This window comes from Trichomycterus rosablanca, chromosome 3 (genome assembly GCF_030014385.1).
Source record: "Trichomycterus rosablanca isolate fTriRos1 chromosome 3, fTriRos1.hap1, whole genome shotgun sequence".
Lineage (NCBI taxonomy): Eukaryota > Metazoa > Chordata > Actinopteri > Siluriformes > Trichomycteridae > Trichomycterus > Trichomycterus rosablanca.
Window position 1 is genome coordinate 39,626,926 of NC_085990.1, and position 25,976 is coordinate 39,652,901.

Below are 25,976 nucleotides of genomic sequence, written 5' to 3' on the forward strand. Positions count from 1 at the left end.
TAAGTATGTAGAGTCAGTTCTTACCAGTGAGGTTGACGTAGACAGTAGTAAAAGAAGCAAGCGGAACTGCTGCTACATTCTGCACACGGACTCTCAGGGTGAAGAAGCGAGTGGTCTCGTAGTCCAAAGGCTCTGCTACCAGGATGGAGGCTGATCCGTCTCTTCGGTTGGGTTTGATGTAGAAACGCACAGGCATATTCGTCTCAGGAACCTGACCCTCCTCTAGGTTATAGGTCACACGGGGGTCACCGAGAGGGGATGTCGCTTTTATTGTCTGGGAGCAAATAAAAAACAGGCATGTTACACATGTTTATGAGCACAGCATTATACTATGAAACTGGGATGAAATAAAATGGATTAAACCCTATTGGTTTCTTTTGGCACAAACACAAAGATTTGACAAGGCTGCCAGATTTCATTAGAACATGATGGAAGGTGTCTTGGATGCTTACCTATTTATCCTAATTACCTATTCATTCCATCTTTTGCCATAACTTTGCCTGACTTGTTGAGAAACTCTGGTTCTGTAGTGGTGTATCCAGACCGGTACAATACAGCCAAACTGATAACAAAGCTTGTATCCACATTGAGAATAAAATGTCAAAGAATCAAATACAGATTAGCCCTAATGGACAACATGTAAAAGCACTTAAGGAATGACTGAATGAAAATTGGATAATTGGATTTAGATGATAACTATACCATGGTGAATTACGGTTTCTATATTTTTTTCATTTTCATTATTTTTACATGTTTTATTTATTTATTTATCTATCTGAGTATTAACGCTACACAATATTACTTATCTACCTATCTGCAGGTGTGGACGGCTATAAATTACAGAATAAAAGAATGAATAGAGCTGTGAGTTGAGTGAAACCAGTTAAGACATGCTGTAATTATTTACGAGAAGTTTTTCCCACTTTGTAAAAAGGTGTTGAAAATTTAAATGACTAAAAGTCTACACCGCTGACTGAAAGTGCCCTTCTTGCTAAAGCTTATGAAGCATCATTTGCATTATTTGTAAAAGGACATGATAAATCAGCAAAAGTGTCAGTCATGGCACTGCTGACACCAGCACATGAATTCATTATCCACCATTCACCTGTAATCCATCTCATTCCCTATTGAACTCATATTGACATTTATAGAGTAACATTCTGCTGAAATAGTCTCGGGACTCGAGTCCTGATCGAGCTTAGGTTTCAGTTCTTCCAGCCCTACCCAATCTGTCAACCTTCCAATGCTCTAAACACAGAATAACTGGATAATTTCTAAAGATAACGGGACAAATATTAATTTTACACACACAATAACAGCAATTATTTTTAGATAAACTGTTATACATCAAATTACTTTCATCTGGCTTAAGTGTAAGTGAACAGTGCAGAACACATTAGTGAAAGAAAAATCAATGTTAGACTGTTTAAGCAGAACACAGCGATTCATTATTTCTAAAATTCTGACATACATGCAGCAACATATTAATACTTTCTACACTGGCAGAGGGTAGTTGTAGCAGGTCAGGTCAACCCCAATGCTGCCAAGTTGCTACTGTTAGGCACCTGAGCAAAGCCCTTAACCCTCAATTGCTCAAATTGTATTCAGTCATTATTGTAAGTCTGCTAAATGTCATAAATGTAATGTAAAGGTAAAATGTAATTAAAGTGTTCTTAAACTGCTATTAACTGAATCTGCTGGAACATGAATAACACTGTAGGTATTCAGGTGCTGTGCCAACTAGAGGAAAGACAGCAGCTTTTAATCCCTGGGCTATGTCAAGCTTGCTTGCCAGTGGACTCAAAGTCAGTGACAAAATCATATTTTTATACTACAGTAAATTTGTGAATCATTACAGATAATGTTATTATTATTATTATTATTTATTTTCATGTTATACCACTGCCTTATCCTGGTCAGGGTCACAGTGGTTTGGTCAGAATTACTGGGTCCAATGCAGTAACAAACCCCAACACATGGACATACCCAACCTCCACCTTCCCAGACATCCAGCCAATCATGTCTGTATGTAGATGCCCGACCTATTATATAATTATAATAATAATAATCATTACATAATCATAATACAATAATAATTACAATCATAATACAATAATATTAATTACAATAATAATCATCAACCATAATAATCATCACTATTAATGATAATATCATTTTTTAAATATCTTTTTTTATTTAAAAAATATATTATACATAATAATAATAATAATAATAATCACAATAATAGTAATAATAATCATCATTAACCATAATCATCAGTATTATTAATGATAATATAGGTTTTTTTAATTAATAAAAATATATTATATAATAATAATAATAATTACAATCATAATACAATAATAATAATAATAATAATAATTACAATAATAGTAATCCTTATTATTAATTAATAAAAATATTTTATATTTTAATAATAATAATAATAATAATAATAATTACAATAATAGTAATAATAATAATCATTAACCATAATCATCATTATTATTAATGATAATATAGGTTTTTTTAATTAATAAAAATATATTGCATAATAATAATAATTACAATCATAATACAATAATTATAATCATTAACCACAATAATCATTATTATTAATGATAATATAAATTTGTATATATTTTTATTAATAAAAATTATATTAATAATAATAATTATGATTGCAATCATAATACAATAATAATAATTACAATAATAATAATGCAATGGACTATTAAGAAAAAATTGGCAGAGGATAGAGACAGCAAAACAGCTTACTGGTTCATTCCAATAATAAGTAAAGTTAAAGAAACAGTAATACGTTTATAAGAGTTTGCTTTGAGAAAACATTATTAAAAGCTGCAGCTGCAAACTGTCTGTAAGAGAACTCGACATTTAGCGTAGAAATAAAAAAGAAATTCAATCCACACCACTACCAAAGTGACACTTACATATAAACACATTCCAGTATAATACAGAAGCTGAGCCAGCACAGGGTCAAATAAATGGAAATACAACTTCCAATCCATTTATGGTAATCCTGTATAATCATGAATGTGTGACATGAAAAAGACTGTGAGTAGGGAGAGAGACAAAGAAACAGAAGCTAAGCTCATGGGTTCAGTCATGCCACGCTGCCCTCCATGGCTAAGCTTTTGAGAGACTATGGCAAGGACACATCATCCACGGAGACACCAAAAACATCAACCTTAAAAGCACTAAGGCTTGTGTTTTCTGCTTTCATGGGTTTTGCTTTGACATCCAGGATGTTCCCACTCTAAGCTGACCGACTCGCTCACTTTTCCTGTCAGCTTCAGTTTGACAATAGCCTGTTCCTGTGAGACAGAGCTACTGCTGCAGGAGAACGGACAGGGAAAAACTATTGACTCAAAAATTTAAGCTAGGGAAAATTGTCAAAGCAAAACAGCACTTAGTAACATATCTTATTTTATTTGAAAGCTACAGGCAGTATTAGATTTTATTAGTGTTTCACTTGGTAAACCATGAAGTACATAAAAGTATTTGCCAAATGTTAATGGGATATTTGTATTTTATTAGAATAGTCCTTTACTGTAATTTCCATGAAGCAGCATACAAGACATAAAATGTAATATTCACCAAAAAAGGATTCAAACAATGAACCAAATGAACATGATGCTTAACCAGTGTGGCTAAAGAGCCAAAAATCAAAAAGAAAATGACAAATACATGATGGTTAAAATAACAGAAACTAATGAAAGTACCATAATAAAGAGAATGCACAAAAAAAATCAGCAAAAACAGTGAAAAGAAAAGGTTGTCACAATAGGACCAGCTGCTCAATCCACCAGCATGCAACAACCAAGTTTTCAATAAAAAGAATAAAGACAGAAACCCAGTACAAACCAGGAAATGCAAGGAAAATAATTGGGCAGCCACTCCACCTACTGTCATAGCCTGCCTGCTTGCCCATCCAGAGTGGTTTGGTAGTGAGGGCTAAAAAGTGTCACAACAAGAACTGAGTGACAAATTGAGGGGGTCATAATGGCATGGCAGGTGGGTATGATTCTGTAACCTGCACCCCCTGCCGGTCTCTGTGGCTGGTGGGTGCATTACACTAAGAATGTGTTTCATTATATTTTTTTATATATATATTTTTTATGCATTTTCTCCCAATTTAGTGTAGTCCACCTATGCACTCTGCACAGGTGCCTCTATCCGCCAATCAGGGTCCTTACACAGCGTTTGAAGACCCCGCCCACAAATTCTGGACATCCCTCCATGCAGGCACTGCCAATTATGCCTGCTAGATGGCGCCCAGCCGACCGGTGGCAACGGCGAGTTTCGAACCGAGGAGTTTAGAATCTCGGCACTGGTGTGCTAGCGGAATATCCCACTGTGTCACCTGGGCACCCATTTTTTTTCATTGTATTAAAAATTAATTCATATAGTGGCATTGCTTCTTGCACAAACTGTAACATGATGGCATATTTACTGTTGCTTGATAATTGAGATACTAAAGCAGTACTACCAAACTAATAGGTCATGTAAGATTTACACTGTCTTGGCTAAAGTAGGGCTTCTCAACCATTTTTGGGCAGTGTTAGGTACTTAATTTCTCAATTTGAAGGTTTTCAAAATGTTGGTGACATTACCACAACCCCACTGTTCATTACATGGGCTATTTTTCCAATGCAGGGCCATGTAAGTCCATATTCCACTGAATTTTAGTAAAGTGACTATAGAAGAGTTAACTTGGTATTGAAATACTTCTTATTAAAATACTTCTTAAATTAGCCTACTAATAATTTTGTAAAAATTTCATCTGTGTGCTAGATCACCCCCCATGTGGCCCTAAACCAAAGATTGAAACTTCCTTTAGACATGCTGGTAGATTACAAAAAAGGCATAAAAAACTACGGAATAAAAATACAGCACAAGACAGTTTGATGTAGTGTATGCAGTGCATGCAATAAAACAATAACATATCAATAAAATGTCTAAATATACTACAAAATCTGTCTAATTTAAGAAATGTTTTAAATCCAAGTTAACAAGCCATAATTTCACTTTCCCATGGTCACTTCACTAAAATTCTGTGGATTATAAACTTACATCATACTGCACTGGAAAAATAGCCCATGTAATAAGCAGTGGGGTTGTGGTAACATCATTAACATTTGAAAATTAATGACGTTGAAATTTCAAATTAAGAAACTGAGTACCTAACACTGTCCAAAAAGGGTTGAGAAGCCCTGCTTTAGCCAAGACAGTGTAAATCTTACATGACTTACTAGTTTGGTAATACTCTTTTCCAACTCTTTCAAGTCCAGCATTGAAAAAATAGCACATATGATGAGCAGTGGGATTGTGGTAAGTCACCAACATTTGTGGGGTGGATAGTCACCAGAATATTTTACTGCTTTACCGTTCATCTAACTCTGGAGTAATAACACTGGCTATAACTAACAGCTTGACCAGCTTAAGCTTTTTTTAATTTGCATCCCTATAAACAAGCAAACCATAATAAAACATTAATACAAACATACCTTTGCCTAGAATGAATACATTTTAATCATGTGGTTAGGATTTTTTTTAGCAAGTGCCACCTTTGCTTGATGAGATTGATATGCCTCTGTGTTACAGGAACTAGGCCCCTTAATTATTTCCTACAGGTTGCAATTATCGCATTTGGAAATCTGCTAATTGACGTTCCTTTAGTTGATTCCGCAATAAGTTGACTAATATTAAAAATTTTAATTAGGGAAACACAGAGACAGTTTGATAAATGAAGCAAGGAGAAAAAGAAGACAAGGGAGATAAATAAGTGCACTCAGTGCACAACAAGGCAGCTCGGTGTACCTAATGAATGCATTATACTGCTTCACAAGCCTAATTTGTATTTAGAGTTCTGAGAATAAATTACAGTGAAGGCTCCCAATGCACAGAGCAGATCTAAACGGTTAGCTGCTGTAGTTTCTCCACACACACGGTGAAAGAGGCAAAATAAAAAGAGAAGAAAATTTTTATAGCTGTTGTATTTAGCTTTGTTGTTTATGTCATATTATCAATAAAGTTTTCGTAATGTTTTAAATAGATTTTAGAGTAATGGTTTTAGATTTCAAAGCTTTGAAATAAACTTCCTTTTTTTTTAGTAAGAACAGTCTGGAATCTGTCCAAGTGATAGATTTTTTGCAAGGCCTCACCCTCAATGGGATGCTAGTCCGTTAAAAGCCTATCCCATATTGGGATATATTGGAGCCTATCCCAGCTTTTCAATGGGCGCAAGGCACACAGTAACACCCTGGACCGGGCGCCAGGCCATCGCAGGGCAGACACACATACCCATACACACATACAATTTACTATAGGGCAATTCAGTGTCTCCAATTAACCTGAGTGCATGTTTTTGGACTGTGGGAGGAAACAGGAGTTCCCGGAGGAAACCCACGCAGACACGGGGTGAACATGCAAACTCCGCACAGAAATGACCCAGACTTCCCCGCCTGGGGATCAAACCCAGTGCCCGATTTTACTTACTTATTATTCCAATTAAAATAGATTTGACTGTAAATATATTGTCAATTTATGGCCAATTAAAAGGTTTAAAAGATTGACAGACTTCAATTTAATGCTAATTATGTAACAAACCCTATCTCACAGAAGACCTCTCTAAACAGTCTGTAAGGTTAACCTTTGATATATGCATGACTTGTCTGTGTATACACATACACCAGTATTAGCATCAAATCATTATGGACAGAAGTTAATAAGTTAATAAGAACACAGAAGGTTATACTATATAACAAGCCATAGGACTTTGTTTATACAACATTTGTAAGCTCAGTTTTGGTGTGATGCCCTGTGATGGATTAATGCCCTCTTCAAGGTTTCTGGGTAGAATGTAGTTTCAGCCTCAGCAATACTACCACTATAATGTCATTGTCCTTATTGAAAGAACAATTAATTTTATTTTGGATAATGTCTATATAAAATCAGATCAAATCCTGATACCCAAGACGCCTGAATTAAATTATTGTAAAGTAGTTCTTTTTTGAAACAGTGGTGGCACATTAGCTAGGGTCACAGCAATATCAAGCTGTTATTGTTGAGCTCATTTTTAAAATCTATATTTAACCGTACTTTTAAGTCATTCCTTCTTTAGTAAGTGCTCTGTCCTAAACAGGGTTGCACTGGGTTTACATTATTTGCTGTTCCACAGTGCTGTTCCAGTGGTCTTCCAAATAAAAAAAAGTATGTAATGTTAATGTGGGGTGGCATAATATCTCTTTTATTACACAGCAGAGTTGGCACATCTGCTTTGTGGATGAGAGACTAATGAACTGAGCAGAGATGTCACACTTAATCTTACATTGAGTATATATTTGAGTGAAAAGCATTTATTATTGTCTACATGACTTAACATAGCATATACCGTGAAGTTTTTAATAGTGTGATTATTTCCTATAGTGTCTAATCCTGGTCAGAAATGACATCCCAAAATCTGATTGATCATCTACCTGAGTACTGAGTGAGAAGCCAGACACAAACAGAGAAGAACAGTATTAAACTGATAATTCTGAAATGCCTGAATTACACCAAAATTTATTTGGTGATGTGGTGGAAACTTGCTAGAATACCAAAAACTGCCAGGAAATAAATAAAGTAATTAAATAATCTTTTTTGCTGTGTCCCTGAACACAGCAGACCTGTGCACAGCTTAATTTGCTAGTTCTTCTTTTATCAAAGACTTTTAAATACATTTTTCAAGAGAGTTTTAATGTGTCCAACAATTAAATAAAATTCACAGTAGATTAAGCCTGAAGTACGGTTGAGAAGTATTTCGTTTTCAAGGTTTTTAGATCTGGTCTACATGACATTCAATATCTGGTGCATAGTTAAAGCCAACCAAAAAGTCAGGCTTTAGAATGGTGAGATAAATATTTAAGTAGAGCATCAAAGACACCTCATAAATATATATATATACCACAATGGTGAGAAAAAAAATATGCCCCCTGCAACATAGGATAAAAAAGATAAATAATAGCAGTTAAAATATTTTTTGTATAAATATGTAGCTTTTATTGGGAAATTAAGTTAATTTATATGTTTTGAGTTTTATGAAGTCATTTTATTATTTTATATACACTCACTGTCTTAACCACTTATCCAATTAGGGTCCCAGCTTTTCAGTGGGCGCAAGGCACACAGTAACACCCTGGATGGGGCGCCAGTCCATCGCAGGGCAGACACACACACACACACCCATTCCCCTATAGGGCAATTCAGTGTCTCCAATTAACTTGACTGCATGTTTTTCAACTGTGGGAGGAAACTCACGCAGACACATGGAGAACATGCAAACTCCGCAGAGAAAGGACCCGGACCTCCCTGCCTGGGGATCGAACCAGGACCTTCTTGCTGTGAGGCGACAATGCTACCCACTGAGCCACAGTGCCGCTTATTTTATATACAGCAACTTAAATTATTAAATTGGTGCTGTACTGTAAAATGTACTATAATCATATTTAGATTTGTGGAATGGCTTCCTAATACCGCTACAAGTATACATAATTGTTTTACCTTAACTAGTTGTTTCTAAAAGATCCAATCACAGCTGCTTTTATATTTGCACAGCATTATATCTGGCAGTAACTAAGAAAAAGCTGCTGATGCTATAGGAATACAGTTCCTTTCTTGTCCTGTGTACCAATGTGGGAGTCTTCAAACAAACTTTTTCATCCCATTTGAGAACATTTGAGGAGATGTTTTGACGAGCTCTTTGTCTGAGCTGGGTGGACAGATAAGGTCTTCTGAAAAAAGGTTCTCTGACTGTGAAAACTTGCAGACAGTTGTAAAAGCTGACAACAAATAAAACAAGCTGAAATAGCAAACCAAATGCAGGACAAATAATATGTGACAGGGCACGACAACAGAAGACCAGAAATCGTCAGTGAGTCATTTCATTCTACTGAATCAGTCAAATCCTTTCTATGCAACAGTAAGAACAGGACAATGGATTTTTTGTGTGTATATAAACAATACTGTAATAATCTTATACCACCAGTACATAAAAAATTTATACTGATATACGTAGCTTCTGCAGTGGCAATGAGGAACCATGTTAACCTAGTTTATTGTTTAAGCAATTGAGGGTTAAGGACCTTTTTAAGGGCCCAACAGTGGCAACCTAGCAGTGGTGGGGCTTGAACCAGTGACCTTTCAATTACTAGTCCTGTACCTTAACCACTAGGCTAAATAATATAATAAATATAGCTTTTGCATTGTGACTGTAGTTGTGTGGTACTCACTACTATCTTGGTGTCCCGGATGGTGTTTTCAGGAATAGTGACCCAGTACTCAGCCTGTTCCCACTGTGGTGGCTGGTTGTGCATGTTGGTGATGATGACGGTAAGGTCCACTGAGCTGCTATGGTTTCCGCCATCTGAAGCAATGATTTTCTGACTGATCCGTGAGGTCTGAACAAACCAAAACAAATAGAGGTTAAAAACCCAACACGTGATTAGATTTGATCTTAGCCATGATTTAACCTGTTCAACAATGAATACAAAAGCTAGGGAATTGATTTTTCGATATGAAAAACAAAGGTGAGCAGACTAATACTGTAATAATTAATAGAGTAATATTTAAGAGCTTTGTAATCTTTACAAAAAAACTAATCTTACATATTAAAAATTAAAAAATCATCATTATTCAAAGGACAATACAAATTCCAAAGTACTCGGTGTAATGCAGACACAGACCCGTTCCTTAAACTGCTTTACATTTTGCTATACAATTTGACATTCAAGACTAAGGCCTTGCAGAACAGTGAGTGGAGTACACTTGTACTACATATTCCACACCACTTCATTTATTTACTGCTGCTCGTTTAACAATGAAGAAGCAAGCTGAGTCAGCTGTAAGCTTTAGTCAGCAGTAAAACAGTTTAACATGCTCCATAAGCAAGAATAAGGAAAAAACATTGAGAGGGAAATAAAGAGACAATTACTAATAAAAAACAGGTTGTAAAAGATAGAGCAATAGATGTTGTTTAATTAAATACAGGTGAACCGAGTGTAGGTGTCATGTCTTTCTAACATTCTGATCCTTTCAGAGCAGTGAGGTGGTCAACTTGGCTGAACTAGACATACATATCCATAATGACCAGCATTCTAATAGGGCAATGCATGCTTAATGGGGATTTAGGTCTCTCAGCCAGTTACATGCAGGTTTTGGGTAGAACAAAATAGTCTCTGTATTTAATGATTAATAAATATAGTCTGAACATACATTATACTTCACTAAATTCACAGGAAAATTAGATTTTTAAACAAAAATGCCACATTTCACATCACTCATTAAATAACACTTATAAATTGAATTATAAAATCAATGAAAGCTACAATACACAGCACAGCCTACCTTAACAGACACATAAATACTTGTCTGTGTTTTGACACACACCGCTCTGCGTCCACAGAATCGGCTGTGAGTTTTTCCACCTCAGTTTTGTCTACCCGATTGCTAATGTAACCGAGCATCTTTAGAATTTGATGAGTTTATAAAGAAAGAAATAAACTGTACATAGACAAACAATTGGGAGCTTAATACTTTACTGGCTTCTTCTTTTAAGCACAGACTACAGAGAGATGATCACGTGTGTAGAGATGCACACTTTTCCCATTAATTATGGAATCCCCAAAGAGACAAAATGCACTCAATATGTAAACACACACATCAAACATTGTAAGCACACTACACCACAGAAAAGATTTCGTATGATGCTCGGACCGCCTGATATTGGGCCTCATATTTCATATGCTACGCAAATAAAAAATGTTAAATCGCTAAACTCAAACCTTAAATTATAAATTTTACAGCAACTTGCATATTTCACGGGAAACTAGGTAAGGCCTTAATTATACTTAATTATATGAAATAATTATAATAATTTCACTTTAGAAGCTTATGCACTGGGCAGCACGGTGGCTTGGTGGGTAGCACTGTCGCCTTACAGCAAGAAGGTCGGCGGTCCGGGTCCTTTCTGTGCAGAGTTTGCATGTTCTCTCCATGTCTGCATGGGTTTTTTCCGGGAGCTCCGGTTTCCACCCACAATCTAAAACATGCAGTCAGGTTAATTGGAGACACTAAACTGCCATATAGGTGAATGGGTGTGTGTATGTGTGTCTGCCCTGCAATGGACTGGCATCCCGTCCAGGGTGTTACTGTGTGCCTTGTGCCCATTGAAAAGCTGGGATAGACTCCGGCCCACCCCCGCGACCCTAATTGGTTAAGAAAGTGAGTGAGCTTATGCACTGAAAGCTCAACACAGGAAACATCTGGCAATCTGAATGTAAAATGTTAAGGTGATTTTTTTTTATATAAATTCACTTGATCTACAGAATTGTAACTGGCTCTGCTCTTTAAACAAGAACATATGTGTATAATTATAGATTTGACGATTACAATGACTCATGTAGATGTTTTTTGTTGTTGTTGCTAATCCTTGCTAATTATTTAGTGTAATTTTTGAGCCTTGACTAAAGCATGATTTCTATTTTTGTGTCTCACAGTGTTTACTATATTTACTACAGTATGTTACATGTTTGTTTGTGTGTGCCTTGTTGATTTGACTTAAGGTTTTCAACACTGCACTGCAATTTGCCCTCTTTATTTCATCAGATTTTAAATTAAATATTTCAACAGATTATTAATTAATTAATTTATTTAGGTGTTATGCTTAAAAAATTGGTTATATATAGGTTTATTTTTTATATCAGTCTATAGCCCTTGTCAAGTGTTGTGTTAGTATGTTGTTCCAATTAGGGTCGCGGGGGGGGTGGGGGGGCGGATGCGGATTGCTGGAGCCTATCCCAGCTTTTCAATGGGCACAAGGCACACAGTAACACCCTGGATTGGGCGCCAGTCCATCACATACACACATACACACACCTTCACCTACAGGGCAATTCAGTGTCTCCAATTAACCTGACTGAATGTTTTTGGACTGTGGGAGGAACCCGGAGCTCCTGGAGGAAACCCACGCAGACACGGGGAAATCATGCAAACTCCACACAGAAAGGACCCGGACCGCCCCTCCTGGGGATTGAACCCAGGACCTTCTTGCTGTGAGGCGACAGTGCTAACCACTGAGTCACCGTGCCGCCCTTTTTATGCATTCTTTTAGACCAATTTTTTTCAATTAATTGAGGACTGTATGGTATTGTACTACTTTGGATTGGTTAAGAATTTTCTTTGCAACACATTAATGTTTACAACCATTTCTGGATTAGTTATGTTATCAACTCTCGATAATGCAAATAACTGTTGTAAAAAGTGTGAGATCACATAGAAAAAAAGCAAAGCATATACCGTTAACCTTTTGGCGCTCGTCAGGCCTTGTTCACATTCGGACAAGTTAAAAGCAAAAAGGTGTTGGACATAAACTCAGCATTAATAATTTAAAGTGTGTAAAGCTTCACTTAAGCTGTCCCCCTCCCACCCTGCTATTTGTTATCCTCCTGGTAGTGATTAGGGTGCCTAAGGGTGTGTGTGTGAGAGAGAATTTAGGTCTTTCTAATAGCACTGCCAAATAGGGAAAAATCTCTGTTCCTCAAACCAGCTCTGACACTGCACTATGCAACTCATTCATCACGGCTGCTGCTGCAGGTTTGCTGGGCAAATCGTGCTGTCACCATGATCTGAGTACAGCCTGTCCTCCAGTCCAGACACATGTATGTCCACAGATCCTTTTTAATGTCAGACAGCCAGACCTGAGGTTTTATATAACCTGCACAGAAAATGACAGAGCCAGACACTGCAAGCCAGAAAAGGTGAGAGGTGGCTGGATCATAAATGATAGGGCTGAGCTTACAAACCATACCACTGAAAATCTGTTACTGTTGGGCATGGCCCTTGTTTGCTTGGACTGTTTTCTGATTAAAACCATTGCCAAATATGTGAAAATGTAAATGAAAAAATAGCACCACACTGATGGATAGTGTCACCACAACCTTTTCTGACAGGTGGAATTCAATTACTGAAAGCATACGAGGTTGAACTTAGAGCTTTGTAATATTAAACATGGCATGTCAAATGATGCCACTTTTAATACATTACATTTGTAGTCTTGTCACATAAAAATACGTCAAATAGGGGTCTGGGGGAGCGTAGTAAGCTTCCCCATTGTGAAACCTCCAGCTTTTCCAATGACTTGAAATGTTCACAAAGTTGTGTTTTTAAGCAAGATAATCAAAAATAGTTCTAGCTTTTCTTTATTGAGGTCCTTTCTGTGTGGAGTTTGCATGTTCTCCCTGTGTCTGTGTGGGTTTACTCCGGGTGCTCCGGTTTCCTCCCACAGTCCAAAGACATGCAAGTGAGGTGAATTGGAGACACTAAATTGTCCATGACTGAGATATAACCTTGTGAACTGATGAAGCTTGTGTAATGAGTAACTACCGTTCCTGTCATGAATGTAACCAAAGTGTAAAACATGACATTAAAATACTAATAAACAAACAACAAATTCTTTACTGATCCATCACTTCAGAAAAATAAGAAAAAGGAATAGCAGCTGAGAGAAAGGCAAAAAAGAGAGACTTGCAATATTTTACAGGCAAAAAAGAGAACCAGCAGCAGTATACAACAAAGAGGAAAATAAAATCAGAAATAACTGAATAAATGAAGACGAGGACAAACATGCACAAAAATAAATAGCATATTGTAGCATGCAAGGAGGAAATTGGAGAAATGTCAGAAACAGCTCAGCAGAAATGTATTTGTTGATGGGAGAATGCAGTTCCTTCTACTGATGATTCCTGCTCCCATTCAACTTGCAATTTCAGCTTCCCAATCTCTAGTCAAATACTTACTACAGAGTACAATATACTACTTTTATAGTATATTACACCAGTTAGGCATAACATTATGACCACCTTCCTAATATTGTGTTGGTTCCCCTTTTGCTGCCAAAACAGCCCTGACTTGTCGAGGCATGGACTCCACCAGTCCCCTGAAGGTGTGCTGTGGTATCTGGCACCAAGATGTTAGCAGCAGATCCTTTAACTCCTGTAAGTTGTGAGGTGTGGCCTCCATGGATCAGACTTGTTTGTCCAGCACATCCCACAGATGCTCGATTGGTTTGAGATCTGGGGAATTTGGAGGCCAAGTCAACACCTCAAACTCATTGTTGTGCTCCTCAAACCATTCCTGAACCATTTTTGCTTTGTGGCAGGGCGCATTATCCTGCTGAAAGATGCCACAGTCATCAGGGAATACTGTTTCCATTAAGGGTTACATGGTCTGCAACGATGCTTAGGTAGGTGGTACATGTCAAAGTAACATCCTCATGGATGGCAGGACCCAAGGTTTCCCAGCAGAACATTGTATTCTGACATCTTTCTATCAGAACCAGCATTAACTTCCTCAGCAATCTGAGCTACAGTAGCTCGTCTGTTGGATTGGACCACACGGGCCAGTCTTCGCTCTCCACGTGCATCAATGAGCCTTGGCCGCCCATGACCCTGTCCCCGGTTTACCACTGTTGCTTCCTAGGATCACTTTTGATAGATACTGACCACTGCAGACCGGGAACACCCCACAGGAGCTGCAGTTTTGGAGATGCTCTGACCCAGTCGTCTAGCCATCACAATTTGGCCCTAGTCAAACTCGCTCAAATCCTTACGCTTGCCCATTTTTCCTGCTTCTAACATCAACTTTGAGGATAAAATGTTCACTTTCTGCCTAATGTATCCCACCCACTAACAGGTGCCGTGATGAAGAGATAATCAGTGTTATTCACTTCACCTGTCAGTAGTCATAATGTTATGCCTTGTTGGTGTATATACAGTATATATATATACAGTATATATACTGTATATTATATATATAAATGTTTGTTTTAAATAAAGAAATAACTTTTTTGTTAGTGCTCTGTTAAAGTAGATCACACACACACTATTACACACCTCAGTAAAATAAAAAATAAAAAATTTTGTTCAATATCACATCAGTTGGAATTCTGACACACCTGAGATATAGGCTGATTAACGTAGACCCATCCCGTGCTGGGGTTGATGTGAAAGTATGCTGGGTTTTGACTCGACAGAGAGTACATGATGGCAGCATTGGTGCCCTGGTCATCATCGTGTGCTGCTGCTCGTAGAAAGCTGGTGCCCACTGGGGTGTCCTCTCTCAGGAAGTCTGGTACAGAAATGCTTCATGTCAGCATAGGTGTCAGTAAATAACAAAAACATCTGTCTAAACATCCCTGAAATCCTGCTGCTGTCACAACCTCACTGCATTACAAATGAATACATGGCCCAGAAATATTCTAGTCTTCATTTTTAATAATTCATGAGCCAGTCGAGCACTGTTTTAATTTGATGAAGAAGGGATTCTGACTTCAAACTGATGTCAGACATACTGTAGAAGTATGTAGATCCCCCTCCTGATTATTGTTTTAGCCAAACCTTTTACCAAAAGATTTATACAATCAATTTTGTTGGAAAAATGACGTGATTCCAGCTTTGTGGCAGACTCTTTGAGTTCCAACATGACTGTATCCCTTTACAAAAATTGATGAGATCAGTGTTAAAGAAATCCAGGAGCCTGCACACAGCCCAAACCTCAATCCCACTGAACACACAGGGATGATTTGAAATGCTTTCTTCTAACGTCAGTGACTGACCTACAGATGCTGTTTTGAGTAAATGGGCACAAATTCTGACAGACACAGAACATAATCTTGTGGAAAGCATTTCCAGAAGAGTGAAGGCTGTTAAACTGGCTTTAAAGTGTGGTGAAGCAGGGGAGTAGGCATTATATTGCCCATAATTTTTTATTTTTGTTGGATAACCAACAAGCCACTGGTCAGGTGTAAACATACATTTGACCATGCAGCACAGATAAAGTTGCTAAACTATGATTATTAATGCTCACCATTTTCATACCTCATTTTATATTGAATATATTCAGGTCTAATGCACTCTAGTCTAGACTGGAGGGTCATTATGGAAAGAAAAGGTTAGCACCAGAGTGGAAAGTAAGCCGCATATGAGCTGCTGCATGAATAATAAAAGGGAATACAGTGTTAAGGATAAACAAGTATTGCTTATATATAAACAAACTATAAACAAAAAGCTGCACATATCATTCTAGCTTTACTGAAGACTTAAGGGCATTTTTGTCTAAGAAATCAATCTTTACTTACTACACACTACAAAATAAATTGTGTGGACATCTAAACATTAAATCCATTTGGCATTGTTGAGCAACTCATTGCAAAACACTTAAATTAATCTGATCACCCATTTGTATCTAATACAATTCTACTCTTTTAAGAAGATTTGCATACAATTAGAAATATGCAAATTCATCAATTACTTATTTAATTTATACACAGTTGAGTCACATTATTATGACCACTTCCTACTTTTGATGGCGGGAGCACATAGGTCATGAAGGAAGTCATGTTTAGTAAGCTGGCTTGGTGGGTATATAAGGTGTGCGATAGGCTGTCTGCACATATATCCCTCATTGCTGTCATGGGTAAAAGAACCATGGGTAAAATAGCCATGGACAAAATTGCCTTCCCTGGGGCAGAAGAGATCTTCCAGCAAGACAATGCGACATGTCACACAGCTAAAAATGTCATTCTGAATTCCCGGGTTTGAGGCTCGGTGTTGCCACCGGTCGGCTGGGCGCCATCTGGCGGGCATAATTGGCAGTGCCTGCAGCAGATACTAATTGGCCACTGTATCTGCAGGGTGGGGACCAGACTATATGTGGGTGGGTGGGGCTTCATACACTGTGTAAGGACCCTGATTGGCAGAAGAGACGCCCATGCAGAAAGCAGGGACGAGAAGAGGAGGGCTGTACACATGTAAAGAAGGCATGGGCAGCGGCATGCTCTCCTTGTATGCAAAATCTGGTGTCTGTCAGCAGCGGAAGACAAATTGGATGCACTAAATCGGGAGGAAAAATGGGGAGAAAACATTGGTTGGAAGAGCATGACCAAGACTTCCAAGTACTACCATGGCCCCCTAATTACCCAGACATGAACTCTTCAATTGAGCATCTGTGGGACCTCCTAGATTGTCGTGTTTGCTCTATGGATTCTCCCCCACGCAGCCTCCAGCAGCTGTGGGATGCACTGCAGTCAGCATGGCTCCACATACCTGTGAAAACCTACCAGGAGCTTATTGAGTCACTCACACCCTGTTCGTGCTGCACACGGCAGTTACTGTGGATTTTAGCTGGTGGTCATAATAATGTGACTCAGCTGTGTATAATGACACACAACATTACATACACTGGTCTTTCACACTTACTATTCATTTTCTATTTGAATATTTTCTATATTGCACATATGGGTAACTGCACCTTTTAACCCCCAATGTAAATTACACATGGTAATGTTTACATTTCGTGCACTGCAAGCTTCCATGTAACCAAAGTAAAAATGTGTGGTATGATAAATAAAGCCTAATTCCGGTTCTGATATGGGCATTACTCAAACCAGGCATGAATGTTGTGTAAAACAGTCTGGTTTGCAGTTGCAGATCCAAGACATGTACACTGAGGAAAGTACATTCATCATACTCATACTCTTCATACTACATCATACTCACCATCATTGTCTCAAAACTAAAAGCATATACATTTTAAAAATATTATTATATGATGTAGGATTAAGATTTCCATTTATTGGAACTAAGTGGCCAATCCCAAACTATCAGGCAGATCCAGGCCACTAGATCTGGCATTATGCATTTAGGGGAGAAGAGTTGTCTTGGTGTCTGTCAAACTGCCAGATTATGAAGTGTGTGAACGCCCAGAGTATATTCCCAAGTTCCTTTTCACTTTGTATTCAGAGACAGTTTATAACTCAGTAGTTTGTGCTGTAACCAAGAACAGCTGTGTGAGTTTTATGGGTTAACTGTTGTAGACATCACAACTTTACAGTAACAGCATGTACAGTTAACTAGTGCAGCTTTTGCTCATGGCATATATTAAAAAAACCTGTTACCAATGGGTGTGGCCACCAGTGGGTACAAAGTCTTAGAATCTTAGAATGGACCTTAGAATGGCATACAAAGATTAACAGCCCCTGAGGTTTTAGATAATGCAGGCTCCACATTCAAAGCAAATCAACAGGAACCACATCATAGGAATCTTCACATTTATGCACAAACTGTAAAGAGGCAATCCTATTTAGAAAAATGTGACAACAACAAGGTGTTGGTAATTAGGGCATATTGAGGGTAATTGTGCCTCTTACACTGGTAGCGGCTGTTCTCGAACTTGGGGTCATTATCATTTTGGTCTGCGATGAGGATGGTGATCCTACAGATGCCAATGAGAGGCTCAGCAGCCTGGTCTGTGGCGGTGATGGACAATGTGTACTCTCTTTGCTTTTCCCGGTCGAAAGTCACCACTGTGCTAATCACCCCTGTATAACACAACACATGAAAACACAAAACAAAAAATCAATGTTTACCATGGTATTACATCACCTTTCTTATTAATTACACTTATAATTGGGTTGGGTACTAAGGATGTAAATTGTTTCAAGTGGAATTTTTGTCTATTCTTGCTTAATATAAGACTTCGCCCATTGAGAGCTGGGATAGGCTCCGGCACCCCACTGCGATTAGGATAAGTGGCTTAGATAGTGTGCAAGATACATATTGTCCCAACTTTTTTTTCAAATTAAAGTTTGTACTTAATAGATCACAATGTGGGTGTGATAATAAACCTTTACATGTATATCTGGCATTTGGTGGGAAAAGACAAACTATAAAACATTATTTTTAAACATGGCTGTATACCTGTGTCTGGGTTGATGGTGAAGCCTGGTGAGGCTCCGTCTCGCTGCATGATCCCATACTTGACCTCTCCATTGACCCCCGTGTCAGCATCGTGAGCTTGGACGCGCAAAACCTCTGTACCTGGCGGTTGGTTCTCGAACACCAGAGCGTTCAGGCTGTAATCGTGACACTGAAAGGAATCATGGAACCGTTTATGCTAATTAATGAGAACAAACCCCTTCTCAGCGCCTTCTTACATCACACTCTCCTGACCTCTCAGCCAGACAGCACCCACCATGTCAAAGTGAGGTGATTATTTGACTGACTGGATCAATAACATGGCCAAAGGACTAAACTAAACTACTGATTTTCATTATGGGCATATGACTGTTTTTCAGCTCACACATGTAAACAGTTTGGATACAGAACACCAGGCTTAGGGTGGATTTTGTAGTTTACCTAGGGAAACATTTGAACAGTTCATTTCTGTAATCTATCGTGCAATTGGAAGCGGAGACAACTATTGACTGCATAGCAACAGAGGTTCAATATGTACAGACGAGACAGAAGCATTGGGGGCATTTCATCACAAAGTGAGACAATTATCCATGCTGTGGCCTGCTTCGATTTCTCCACCTGAATAGCCAGTAAAGCCTGGTTCGACAGGCAAAGACGTCGTATGCTTATTGTAGCAAGACGTTGCCTCTTGGGCACACTTAGTCTTCCTCTTTCATATGCATCCACACTGCCTGTGGCTAATTCCCTCCCTGAAATATTCATGCAAAGTAGCAACCAGCGGCCTTCTCCTGATCTCAGTCTCTACAGGGACCCTGTCTGCCCAACTGAGAGGGCTTACAACCCTCAGATCTCCTGCTAGCAGCTGTTTCTCTCTCCTCTTTTATACAGTGCCTAAATAAATAAAAAAACATCAGTCTGGCTCTTACTTTTACTTCTGCATCTCTTACTTATGGTTTCACTGGATTTTGGGATTAAATGTATATATTTTTTTCTTAAACATGCCTCTGGTCAAGTGTATGTGGGTCAAAGTAAAATTTGTCTTCTGTGTAAAAAAAACTTCACATAAACTTAATTTAATACCAACAACAATTATAAACCAATTAGCATGTATCCCTTTATATGGTGTTTATATCATAACACCTTATACAAATGTATGGCACTTAATTTTAAAACTAACAGCTTGGTGCTCGGGTGGCACAGTGGTCTTTTACGTGAGCTTACTATCACTAAGAGTCATGTTCCAATCGTAGCAGTGCAATTAGTCAGCCTGGCATCTACACAGACAGGATTGGCTATGTCTGAGAAGGGGATAGCCAAAGCCCTGCTTTGTGCCCAGTGTTTACCAGTGTTAAAGAGTGGCTGTGCAAAATGGATAATATAAAATAAATTTTTCTCAAATTATTATGGAATATTTTTGCATACTTGAACATGATAGGTTCAATTGTTTTATGATTTAATAACACTTATGCTTAACACATTAACACCTTTAACATGGCTAATTAACTAGATTTTAAATTGTTTTTCTTATTAAATGTGCAAACAGGCTGACAATTATACAGTAGCTAGACTATTTAAATAGATAGAGAGAGAGAGAGAGAGAGAGAGATAGATAGCTAGATAGATAGATAGATAGATAGATAGATAGATAGATAGATTCTAGATACATTCTTTTCCATTTCCAAAAAAAAAAAAAAAAAAAAGGCACTTTGGTTCTAACAGGTTTTAGCAGATTTGTGTTATTTTATTGCTGTTTACCTAAACTTGAGAAATGAAATGTTCACTATAGAAGCACTTCTGTAAGTCGCTCTGGATAAGAGCGTCTGCTAAATGCTGAAAATGTCAAATGAAAATGTAAATGTTTGTACATATAATGGCCTGTAACTTTGTCCTTAACCTAACATCATAAGCACTTAGTAAAATTTGTGTGAAAGGTTGAAATGTAAATGAATGTTAGTTCTGTCTCACCTCATCAAATACAGGCTTGTTGTTGTTGATGTCATTGATGCCAACAATAACCTGAGCAGAGCTACTGAGGGGAAGCGGCCCGCCGGCTGCATTGTCATCTGTTGCTGTAATGTTGAGGACATACTGAGGGCCGTGAAGTTTAGGAGGAGGACTGCGACGCAGTTTGATGATGCCTAACATAGAAAGCAAAGAATTTGTTATTACTTGAACATGTGCAGGCAGCAGCAATTTAAAGGCTGCCAACAAATGACTGTAGACAACTATGACAAATTTCACCACCCAAATACACATGAATACTAGTGTTTACCAAGTTTCATGACAGAAAGTCAGCAGGGGTTTTGACTGCAACGGCACTGTGGCACAGTGGGTAGTGCTGTCGCCACACACACCTTATTTTAAGTTCCAGTTGAACTGTTTTCGGTTGTGTGTCTGTGTGTGTGTGTATGTGTGCAGATGAGTGAGTGAAGTTGTTAATTCACTGAAGCTGTTATTCCATTCAAGCTGTTATTTTATTCAAGTAATGGTCTTTTACTGTGGTTCTAAGAAGAAATTATGATAGAATTGTAAAATATGTGCTTGTCTGACTTGTGTGTAATGTGGCTAATCTGTTGAATAATATAGCAATGAGCCATTTTAAGAGTAATCTTTAACCTTCTGGCTGACTGAAGGGCATAGCGGCACTGATGATAAATGTGTCAGATTTTTTTTGATTGACAATTACCTTGTAAGCATTAATTCACTCCAGTTGGAAGTTTTTTTTATATATCACAGTCTTCATCTTTCAGACTTGCCAGCTCCTTTGTTTGTTGCATTTCTCTGAAGCCATGACACTAGGCCAGTTGGTCTGGTCTGGTCATATTATACCACCATATTTTAAGTTTCTGGGAACTCAGGCTGCCCAGGGTTGCAGTGTTTTGGACCTCATGATGAAACCACCCTGAGATGTTCCCTATGTTTTCTTTCTTCTGAGAGCTGGGTTTTCACAGATGGCCAGAGCATATTGTGAAATCTAGGTCTCAAATCTGCGCTGTCCCTGTTCTATTCACTTTCTCCGCTGTAGGCTGCAGATGTTTTTGTGTCTTTCATTTGTTACTTTGAATTTGTCTATTCAATAACTTAATGCCCATATTTCTCTAAAACAAGCTGAATTGAGGACTCATCTGACCACAGCACATTTTCACTAAGTTTCACTAAGTCCATCTGAAATGAGGTTGGGCCCAGAGAAATATAAGGAGATAGAATAGACAGGAGATAATAGAATCGATGTATGTCTTTCTCTTGCATACTGGAGTTTATTTGTTGCATTTCAAGGTTTTCTGAAGTACTTCCTTGCATGTGATGCTATATTTAATACAATAGCCTGAATGTTTCTCATGATGTGTTTTCTAAAGATGAAAAGATCACACACAATCAGCACCTATTCAAAATTTCCCAATTCATTTCTTAGTTGTATGTATAGTAGATAGTGAAAGACTTGAATTATTTGCAATATTGTGATAAAATTGGTTAACAATAATCACACAAAGTGATGAGCCACAAACCATTTTTGCTTACAAAGACTGAGCCTTTACTTGTATCCTTCTTTAATACCCAATTATGATAACCTCATCTGTTACCAATTCATCAGCTTATAGTAAATTGTTTCAAAATGATGTACCATGAATATTCTATACATTCTCAGTTAGTGATACTGTACAGTGTTAAGCAACTGTTCACTGTTCATGGACTACAATGCAAGGAAGAATCACCTGCCTCCAAACCATTGATCATGTAAACCTGACTTAACTGTGGACATTGTTATTCATACTCTAGCAATTAATTTATGGCGAACTAGTTTTTTACTTGTTTTTCTTGAAGACAAGAGCATTAAGGTAAACAGTGACATCTATTAAAGCATCCCATTTTAATAAAATGAAATTAGTGCTTTATAATCCATTTATCATTTATACTGTCTGGATTTCACTTTTGGTAAAGCAGAACAAAAACTGATCTGTTTATGTCCTCTAAATTTGAATCTGAGGTGTCTGCATTGTGTGTGTGGGTGGGTGTGCAGTTGCTGTCAGTAGCGAATGAACTGTGTGGTCTGGTGCTGTATATATCTGCTTAAAATCAATTTTCTGCAGCATCTATATTCTGTATTTTAAATTAATAATCAAAAATAAAAATATCACAATAGATAGATAGATAGATAGATAGATAGATAGATAGATAGATAGATAGATAGATAGATAGATAGATAGATAGACACAGACAGACAGACAGATTCGACTTTATCATTGCTCATTACAGGTACAAGGCAACAAAATGCAGTTAGCATCTACCAGAAGTGCAAATAGTAACATTGTGCAAACAGCAGAGAGTATCAATAAACCTATATATCTATAGTTTATATAATTATTATAACTATTTACATATATGGTATGGTCTATATAAACAGTAATATATACAAAATAATAATATAAGCATATGAATAGGAACAGCTAGGTATGTATAATAATAATAGTAATAATTATTGTTATTATAATAATATGGATATGTAAAATAAACTATACGTACAGTGTATCACAAAAGTGAGTACACCCCTCACATTTCTGCAAATATTTCATTATATCTTTTCATGGGACAACACTATAGACATGAAACTTGGATATAACTTAGAGTAGTCAGTGTACAACTTGTATAGCAGTGTAGATTTACTGTCTTCTGAAAATAACTCAACACACAGCCATTAATGTCTAAATAGCTGGCAACATAAGTGAGTACACCCCACAGTGAACATGTCCAAATTGTGCCCAAATGTGTCATTGTCCCTCCCTGGTGTCATGTGTCAAGGTCCCAGGTGTAAATGGGGAGCAGGGCTGTTAAATCTGGTGTTTTGGGTACAATTCTCTCATACTGGCCACTGGATATTCAACATGGCACCTCATGGCAAAGAACTCTCTGAGGATGTGAGAAATAGAATTGTTGCTCTCCACAAAGATGGCCTGGGCTATAAGAAGATTGCTAACACCCTGAAACTGAGCTACAGCATGGTGGCCAAGGTCATACAGCGGTTTTCCAGGACAGGTTCCACTCGGAACAGGCTTCGCCAGGGTCGACCAAAGAAGTTGAGTCCACGTGTTCGGCGTCATATCCAGAGGTTGGCTTTAAAAAATAGACACATGAGTGCTGCCAGCATTGCTGCAGAGGTTGAAGACGTGGGAGGTCAGCCTGTCAGTGCTCAGACCATACGCCGCACACTGCATCAACTCGGTCTGCATGGTCGTCATCCCAGAAGGAAGCTGACGCACAAGAAAGCCCGCAAACAGTTTGCTGAAGACAAGCAGTCCAAGAACATGGATTACTGGAATGCCCTGTGGTCTGACGAGACCAAGATAAACTTGTTTGGCTCAGATGGTGTACAGCATGTGTGGCGGCGCCCTGGTGAGAAGTACCAAGACAACTGTATCTTGCCTACAGTCAAGCATGGTGGTGGTAGCATCATGGTCTTGGGCTGCATGAGTGTTGCTGGCACTGGGGAGCTGCAGTTCATTGAGGGAAACATGAATTCCAACATGTACTGTGACATTCTGAAACAGAGCATGATCCCCTCCCTTCGAAAACTGGGCCTCATGGCAGTTTTCCAACAGGATAACGACCCCAAACACAACCTCCAAGATGACAACTGCCTTGCTGAGGAAGCTGAAGGTAAAGGTGATGGACTAAACCCAATTGAGCACCTGTGGCGCATCCTCAAGTGGAAGGTGGAGGAGTTCAAGGTGTCTAACATCCACCAGCTCCGTGATGTCATCATGGAGGAGTGGAAGAGGATTCCAGTAGGAACCTGTGCAGCTCTGGTGAATTCCATGCCCAGGAGGGTTAAGGCAGTGCTGGATAATAATGGTGGTCACACAAAATATTGACACTTTGGGCACAATTTGGACATGTTCACTGTGGGGTGTACTCACTTATGTTGCCAGCCATTTAGACATTAATGGCTGTGTGTTGAGTTATTTTCAGAAGACAGTAAATCTACACTGCTATACAAGTTGTACACTGACTACTCTAAGTTATATCCAAGTTTCATGTCTATAGTGTTGTCCCATGAAAAGATATAATGAAATATTTGCAGAAATGTGAGGGGTGTACTCACTTTTGTGATACACTGTATATAGGATACATAGGTCTTAGATCTTGATGTCTATAGAATTGTGCAGATATTGATAAGTGATATTAATAATTATATTATAGTTATACAATATAATTGAGTATATTATCTGTAGCCGTATCCATTTAGCCATTCGCATTACGCTTCCTTTCTACTGATGTTGACTTCCTCTCTGACTGAGGAGAGCCGTGAGTAAAACACGCCCCCTGATCCCCATATGTGGATCAGCTTTGCGCATGGAGAGTCACACGTTGATCCTCATTATCTCCCATCCCTGTGTAGGCACCATCAATCAGCCAGCAGAGGTCGTAATTGCATCAGTTATGAGAAATCCTCTCCGGCACCTTCCCTGAACAATAAGCCAATCATTGTTTGTGTAGGTGCACAACTTTTTATGTTACTTCCAGAAAAAATGGCAGTGATAGAGAGAGAGAGAGAGTGGGTAAGGTTCTGAACTAGTAATCAGAAGGTTGCCGGTTTAAGCCCCACCACTGCCAAGTTGCCACTGTTGGGCCCCTGAGCAAGGTTCTTAACTCTCAATTGCTTAAAAATTGTGTTCAGTCATAAATGTAAGTCACTTTGATTAAAAGCGTCTGCTAAATGCAAAAAATGTAAATCTACAATTGTGCAGTATATTACTTACTAGCATACGTACATTTTGGGAGTATGTGCCACTAAATGCCTCACATAACAAAAATGCTCATTTTTGTTATATATACTGTATATATAAAAAAAACAATTAAAAAAAAAATTAGAATGATAACCTTGCAGGAAGATTGATGTAGTTATTACTGCTTAATTTTAGTACAATGTCATTTTAAGCTATCCCCTGCTTTAATTATACATTGTACAAACGCTATATACTGTATAAGATATACACAACATATATAAATGTTGCATATACAATATTATTTTTCATCAGAACCAAAAAATGCTAATCAAGGTAAATTTAGTCCTCATATTTTACACATTTGTACATATTGATTTAGATATCAGCATGTGCATCAGCAGATATGTAAATGAGAAATATTGGACATTGGTAACTGTCCAGAATT

General features: G+C 38.0%; 1 protein-coding gene across 1 annotated transcript in view; it reads right to left on the reverse strand.

Annotated features, from left to right (window-relative positions):
* si:dkey-22o22.2 (neural-cadherin) overlaps positions 1-25,976 on the reverse strand; it is a 170,289-nt gene that overhangs the window by 51,225 nt on the left and 93,088 nt on the right. Inside the window, exons 8-13 of the mRNA XM_062992304.1 lie at positions 20,775-20,947; positions 18,813-18,981; positions 18,263-18,433; positions 15,011-15,183; positions 9,291-9,458; positions 25-274 (exon numbers count right to left, since the gene is read on the reverse strand). Of these exons, the coding sequence (XP_062848374.1) occupies positions 25-274; positions 9,291-9,458; positions 15,011-15,183; positions 18,263-18,433; positions 18,813-18,981; positions 20,775-20,947 (1,104 nt within the window). The remainder of the gene's footprint in view (positions 1-24; positions 275-9,290; positions 9,459-15,010; positions 15,184-18,262; positions 18,434-18,812; positions 18,982-20,774; positions 20,948-25,976) is intronic.